The sequence below is a fragment of the Telopea speciosissima genome, chromosome 6, assembly GCF_018873765.1.
Source record: "Telopea speciosissima isolate NSW1024214 ecotype Mountain lineage chromosome 6, Tspe_v1, whole genome shotgun sequence".
NCBI lineage: Eukaryota > Viridiplantae > Streptophyta > Magnoliopsida > Proteales > Proteaceae > Telopea > Telopea speciosissima.
This window is the reverse complement of record NC_057921.1, coordinates 26,672,585-26,680,683: the sequence shown is the minus strand read 5'-3', so window position 1 is coordinate 26,680,683 and position 8,099 is coordinate 26,672,585. Positions and strand designations below refer to the sequence as shown.

Below are 8,099 nucleotides of genomic sequence, written 5' to 3'. Positions count from 1 at the left end.
AGGGAAGAGCCTTGCTACCAAGGGTCTCTATCCACTATACGAACCACTCGCCATCAAACTAGGACTCTCCACACCGCCATACTCCGTTATAAAAAGGAAGGTATGCTACTCCATTAATGACCTTGAATACTATTATTCATCTGTTTGCTTAGGAGATCTAACTTTGGCATTGGAGAGTCCTAGGCCGGAACCACACCGGTTCTCCTTTGTCATCCCCTGGTTCTTTTGCAGGTTATGGCACTCGAAAGGACCCTTGAACGATTTTCTGATGCAAGAGGCATAAAAATATAAACCTTTTGACTTGTGTGTACTTGTACATATTTGTGTGTATATAAATACATGATCTATGTATTATTTTTGTGTTAAAAAATAATTTATAGGTATTGTATTATATTATACTACAATGATTTTTTTATAGGAATCGGGAATGACGGCTTGATACGTCACCGCAACTCGAAAATGAGTTATACGCTGAAACAGATCGAAGAATATCAATACAACAATGATAATATTGACGAGTTGAACTGTAAGCTTGAACTGATGATCAATGATCGAAGATATCTTCAATCCCAAATGAGGCATAATCGAACCTTGATGACTAGGGACTTCAATGTCATCGAGCGAAGGGTGAAATACCTTCAATTTCATACTACCCACATCGAAAGCATACTTAATCGACGGGATGACCAAGTCCAATGTCTTAGATAGGGCATTCTAATGTATGTTGTTCCTTAACCAAGATAGTTATTGTTGCATTCATACTGTATTGTTATTGATGCATATCAAACTATCATTATAAGTGCTAATAGTTTGATCCTTTTCTCAACTGATCAATTATGGTGGGATCTCACCCGAACACTTACCATCAGATGAACACCCGTGGATGTGGTAACATGGCCTCTACTTCTAATCCCATAGGAAATGATCAGCCAGCGGAGGATATTAATGAAAATCCTTCAAACCTCACGGCCCATGATGTTACCAAAATCATGGATAATATGATGAATCGGCAACAACAATAGATGCAGCAGTTTATGACCACCATGACCAACCAATTTCAAGCTACCATGAGAACTATGCAGGCCCCACCAGTAGCTCCCACAGCCCCTGCTGCTCCTATACTTGCAATAGCTCCTGTTGTACTAGCCAATGATGCAAATGGACGTTTAATGGAAAGGTTCTTGAAGATTCAGCCACTCACCTTTGCTGGAATTTCTAAAGAACCTCTGCAACTAGTCAAGTGGGCGAAAGAAATGGAAAATGCTTTTGAGTTTTTTGGTTGCATCGAAGAGCAGAAGGTCACTCATGCTAGATATAAGGTCCAGCACGAGGCAGAAGTATGGTGGCAAATCACTAAGCCTATTCTAGCTGTTGCGCATCCCAATCTGACTTGGGAGATATTCAAGGAAGCTTTCTTTGGCATCTATTTTCTAAGCAGTGTAAAGAAGAAGAAGGAAATCGAACTAGCAGAGCTGACTCAGGGGCCTAAGTTAGTCTTAGAATACCAACAGAAGTTCGAAGAACTCTTTTTCTGCGCCCTCCCCCCCTCACTTGAATACTGATGAAGCCAAAGCACAACAATTCAAGGATGGTTTGAGGCCATTAATTGCTACATTCATGTTAGCACACATGGCTCAGGGCTATTCTGAAGTAGTGCAACTAGCCAAGAGAATTGAATATAAACAGAGAGACACCTTCCTGGGAAACCAAGGGTCAGGCAAGAGATCTGTACCTTTTACAGATCGGGATACAGTAAGTTCTCTAAGCCATCCTACTACAGTTCAGCCTCATCTCAGTCTCTGAAGGCTGACACAGGATCATCAGCTCCTAAGCCTGTGTATGCAAATCCTAATACAAAGGCTATAGAGGCATCAACACCAGCAGCCAATCAAGAAGTGAAATGCTACAATTGTGGCCATATGGGCCACATATCAAGAACCTGTTTCAATCGAAGAGTCCTACTTCCTTTTCGACAACAGGGCAATCAGCCTCAGGGTCGAGTTTACTTCATCTCTATTGATGATGCTGAGGCAAACCAGACAGTTGTCATAGGTATCATCCTTGTCTATGCATCATTGGCATATTCATTATTTGATGTCATGCATATGCATTCACTAAGTCTTCATCATATAGGTATCATTCTTGTTTGTTCTTCACCAACATACACACTGTTTGACACTGGGGCCACGCATTCCTTGTACCTCCATCCTTCGTAAAGAGAATGGGGATTTTGCCAAAGAGTTTGACGAGTGGCTTAGTAGTTAGTACACCCACGGGGTCAGTGATAAAACTAAGCACAGTATTTGAACTGTGTTCTGTAAAGATTGCTACTCGGGAGATGATAACCCATTTGATTTAGCTTGATATGACAAACTTTAATGTCATATTGGGTATGGATTGGTTGGCGGCATACAAGACAAATGTACTTTGTGCAGAGGAATATTCAAGCCTAGAGGTGAGGAAGGGTTCATCTTTGTGGGCGACAAAAAGAAGAAGCCAAGGAGAACTATTATATCGGCACTTTGGATGAAGAAGTTGTTTGATAAGGCTGCCAGGGATACCTTGTCTTGGTAATGGATACTAAGACTGAGGTTAGGCCAATGTCAGAAATTCCAATGGTTAAGGAATATCCAGATGTTTTCCCTGATGGCTTGACAAGTCCACCTCCACCTAGGGAAACAGAATTTGTAATTGAGTTGCTTCTTGGAATGGCACCAGTGCCTAAGCACCTTCTAGAATGGCGCCAAGTGAGTTGAACGAGTTATAAATTCAGCTACATGATCTATTGAAGAAGGGGTTTATAAGGCCAAGTGTTTCACCTTGGGGTACACCGGTATTGTTTGTTAAGAAGAAGGATGCATGGAAGTATGCGAATGTGCATAGATTACCGGGAGTTGAACAAGTTGACAATTAAGAACAGATACCTATTACCAAGAATTGATGATCTATTTGATCAACTTCAGGGTGCCAAAGTCTTTTCGAAGATTGTTCTTAGATTTGGTTATCATCAGCTTCGAGTCAAGGAAGATGACATCAACAAGACAGCCTTCCGAACTTGATATGGGTATTATGAGTTTCTAATAATGTCTTTTGGCCTTACAAATGCACCGGCAACCTTTATGAACATAATAAATAGAGTTTTCCATGATGCCTTGGATAAGTTTGTTATAGTATTCATTGATGACATCTTGGTTTACTCTAAGAATGAAGAAGAATACTCCGAGCACTTGAGGTTTGTGATGCAAAGGTTGTGAAAAAAGTAATTATATGCCAAATTCATCAAATGTGAATTTTGGCTACCACAAGTAGGTTTTAGGCCATGTGATTTCAGCAAAAGGGATCGAAGTGGATCCAAGCATGGTGGAAGCAATAATTAACTATGAAAGGCCCAAGACAGTGACAGAGATAAGAAGTTTCCTGGGTTAGTTGAATACTACAGAAGATTCATAGAAAGCTTCTCCAAAATAGCAATGCCTATGACCCAAAGTCTTTTCGAAGATTGTTCTTAGATTTGGATATCATCAGCTTCGAGTCAAGGAAGATGACATCAACAAGACAGCCTTCCGGACTTGATATGGGTATTATGAGTTCCTAATAATGTCTTTTGGTCTTACAAATGCACAGACAACCTCTATGAACTTAATGAATAGAGTTTTCCATGATGCCTTGGATAAGTTTGTTATAGTATTCATTAATGACATCTTGATTTACTCTAAGAATGAAGAAGAATACTCCGAGCACTTGAGGTTTGTGATGCAAAGGTTGCAAAAAAAGTACTTATATGTCAAATTCACCAAATGTGAATTTTAGCTACCACAAGTAGGGTTTTAGGCCATGTGGTTTCAGCAAAAGGGATCGAAGTGGATCCAAGCATGGTGGAAGCAATAACTAACTATGAAAGGCCCAAGACAGTGACAGAGATAAGAAGTTTCCTGGGTCAGTTGGATACTACAGAAGATTCATAGAAAGCTTCTCCAAAATAGCAATGCCTATGACCCAAAGTCTTTTCGAAGATTGTTCTTAGATTTGGATATCATCAGCTTCAAGTCAAGGAAGATGACATCAACAAGATAGCCTTCCGGACTTGATATGGGCATTATGAGTTCCTAATAATGCCTTTTGGTCTTACAAATGCACCGGCAACTTTTATGAACTTAATGAATAGAGTTTTCCATGATGCCTTGAATAAGTTTGTTATAATATTCATTAATGACATCTTGATTTACTCTAAGAATGAAGAAGAATACTCCGAGCACTTGAGGTTTGTGATGCAAAGGTTGCAAAAAAAGTAATTATATGCCAAATTCACCAAATGTGAATTTTAGCTACCACAAGTAGGGTTTTAGGCCATGTGATTTCAGCAAAAGGGATCGAAGTGGATCCAAGCATGGTGGAAGCAATAACTAACTATGAAAGGCCCAAGACAGTGACAGAGATAAGAAGTTTCCTGGGTCAGTTGGATACTACAGAAGATTCATAGAAAGCTTCTCCAAAATAGCAATGCCTATGACCCAAAGTCTTTTCGAAGATTGTTCTTAGATTTGGTTATCATCAGCTTCAAGTCAAGGAAGATGACATCAACAAGATAGCCTTCCGGACTTGATATGGGCATTATGAGTTCCTAATAATGTCTTTTGGTCTTACAAATGCACCGGTATCCTTTATAAACTTAATGAATAGAGTTTTCCATGATGCCTTGGATAAGTTTGTTATAGTATTCATAATGACATCTTGATTTACTCTAAGAATGAAGAAGAATACTCCGAGCACTTGAGGTTTGTGATGCAAAGATTGCAAAAAAAGTAATTATATGCCAAATTCACCAAATGTGAATTTTGGCTACCACAAGTAGGGTTTTAGGCCATATGATTTCAGCAAAAGGGATCGAAGTGGATCCAAGCATGGTGGAAGCAATAATTAACTATGAAAGGCCCAAGACAGTGACAGAGATAAGAAATTTCCTGGGTTAGTTGGATACTACAGAAGATTCATAGAAAGCTTCTCCAAAATAGCAATGCCTATGACCCAACTTACAAAGAAAGTTGTCAAGTATGAGTGGACTAAGGCTTGTGAGAAAAGCTTTTAGGAGTTAAAGCAAAGGCTAGTGATAGCACTTGATCTAATTACTCCTGATGGTACTGAAGGAATGGTTGTATAAACTGATGCTTCTAAAATAGGGCTAGATTGTGTACTAATGCAACATGGGAAGGTTGTTGCATATGCCTCCCGACAGCTGAAAGAATACGAGAAGAATTACCCCCACGCATGATCTGAAATTGGCTACAGTGATTTTTGCTTTAAAGATTTGGAGGCATTACCTATATGGGGAGAAGATAGAAATATTCACAGATCATAAAAGTCTCAAATATTTCTTCATTAAAAAAGAGTTAAACATGAAACAGAGGAGATGGCTAGAGCTTGTAAAGGATTACGAATGTGAGATCCTATACCATCCAGGTAAAGCCAATGTGGTGGCTAATGCTCTTAGTAGAAAATCACAAGATTGGTCAACAGAGATGATACATTTGAATAAACATTTGGTAAAGGAGTTCAAGGAACTTGATCTGGCCTTTGTGATGGGAAATACTACCAGAATAGTATCTATGCTAACCGTAGAACCTTCACTTAGAGCTCGGATCATTTCAACTCAGCCTTCAGATGAAGAATTCCAAAAAATAATGGAGGAAATCAAAGAAGGGACACAGAAGAACCCAAACTTTACTGTGACTCCCAGTGGTGTCCTTATGTTCAGAGACCAATTGTGTGTGCCTACAGATGGTGACTTGAAAAATCTGATATTGAAGGAGGCACATCAATCTGCAGTGTCTATTCATCCAGGTAGTACGAAGATGTATAAAGATTTGAAACAATACTTGTGGTGGTATGGAATGAAGAATGATGTAGGAGCCTATGTGTCTAAGTGTTTAACCTGCCAACAAGTCAAGGCCATTAGGCACCAACCTCATGGATTGTTATAACCATTATCTATACTAGAATGGAAATGGGAGCAAATTACCATGGATTTTTTCATAGATCTTCCCCGTGCTAGAAAAGGTATGGATACCATTTGGGTGGTTATGGATAGATTGACAAATACAGCCCATTTCATCCCTCTGAAGATTACCTACTCCATGGATCAGCTAGCATTATATGTGGACAACATTATTCGACTGCAGAGAATACCTTTAAACATAGTGTCAGACAGGGATCCCAGGTTCACATCAAGGTTTTGGAAGAGCCTGTAAAGTGCAATGGGCACTAAATTGAACCATAGCTCGGTGCATCACCTCAAAACTGATGGACAATCGAAAAGAACAATTCAGACTTTGGAGGATATGCTTAGAGCATGTGTGATGGAGATGAGTGATAGTTGGGATGAACAACTTTCTCGGATTGAATTTGCCTACAACAATAGCTACCAAGCAACCATTGACATGACACCTTTCAAGGCACTTTATGGAAGGACTTGTCGCACCCCATTGTATTAGGATGAAGTAGGTGAACAACGCATCTTGGGCCCAGAGCTGATCCAAATGACTTGTGAAAAGGTTGATCTCATCAAAGAAAAGATCAAGGTTCCCCAGTCTCGACAAAAAAGCTATGCCGATAAGAGAAGACATCACTTGGAGTTCAATGTTGGAGAGAAAGCCTTTCTGAAGGTATCTCCAACCAAAGGAGTTGTACACTTTGGAAAGAAGGGAAACTGAATCCGAGGTACATTGGTCCTTTCAAAATTCTATCCAAAGTTGGGACTGTAGCCTATAAACTAGCACTGCCTCCATCACTTGCAGGTATACATGATGTCTTCCACGTCCCCATGTTGAGACAGTACATACCAGATTCGACACATCTTCTATCTCGGCAGCTAGCTGAACTTGTAGATGATTTGACATATGATGAGGTACCTAAAGAAATCCTTGATAGGAAGGAACATAATCTACAGAACCGTACCATCTCGTATGTTAAGGTTAGATGGAGTAATCACTCCTCTAGTGAGGCATCTTGGGAAAGAGAGGACTTAATGCGGGAAAGATACCCTCATCTTTTTGGCTTATCAGGTACGTCAATTTCGAGGATAAAATTTTTATAAGGTCGGGGGAGTGTGAGACCGACCTCTAATTTGAGCCTATTTAAACTATGTGATTTCGGGTTCTGGTTCAATATTCATGTATACCTCAATGTTGTGGGCTGTATCGGTTGAGGATTCAGACTAATCCCTTGACTCATCTATGGAAGACGCCGGAGAGCCAACCTAGTTATCCATTATAGTTGAAAAACCCGACGGGACCCCGCACATAAATTTTGCATGCGAGACATGTTGGGTGGAGCATATGCAAAATCTCTCAATTTCTTAGGCTGGGTTTTAGGTAAGAACTCATTATCACATAATTGGAACTAAGGTCTTAATTGTGTATTATTGGGTTGAAATGTAATTTTTTCCTGTGAAACCCACATCCCTGTGTGGACCGAGCTACCTATGTGCCATCACGATCGGGTTCTCATTTATGTCTCTAGACATCAATCCCGGGACTTAACTATAAGTCATTGTGGGTTAAATTACCTTTTAATTAGTTTAGAGAATAACTTTAACCAAACTAATTCTATTATGACCAAACCAAACAAGCTTTAATGTGACTAAGTATATAAACAACATTTAGCATTAGGATTCATTTCCTACTAAATCATAATCGAATTTTGCTCTTGAGAAAGAAGAGAAGAGAAAGTGAAGGAAGAGGGAAACTTTGGAGAACTTGGCTTTTAGAGAGAGAAGGCCTGGAGATCAGCCAGTCTGTTGGCTTGCTACCACTCCCTCCTTGTTAATCTCCTTCAGGTAGGCTCTGATTCCTCTGAACTTGACCTAATCCTCCATCTTCTTCTCTGATTCTCTGCTGAGTTTACAACTCAAGCATCCCAAAATTGGAAATTTAGGTTTTGGTGTGAAACCTTCTTCAATCCATCATGCAATTAAATGGACTTAACCCATTTATATTTTCTTTTATTCTCCCTAAGCCAATTTGGGTTTTGGGTTCTATGCATGTCAAGATCCATGAAGGATCAACCCAAATCACCATACTATTTCAGCAACCGGATGGAGGTGT

The 8,099-nt window shown here is 39.7% G+C and overlaps 1 protein-coding gene across 1 annotated transcript; it reads left to right on the top strand.

Annotated features, from left to right (window-relative positions):
• Window positions 1-1,067: 1,067 nt before the first annotated feature.
• On the top strand, window positions 1,068-1,562 carry LOC122665565. The gene has a single exon (XM_043861719.1). It carries the CDS (start codon window positions 1,068-1,070, stop codon window positions 1,560-1,562), a length of 495 nt encoding a protein of 164 aa, XP_043717654.1.
• Window positions 1,563-8,099: the final 6,537 nt, after the last annotated feature.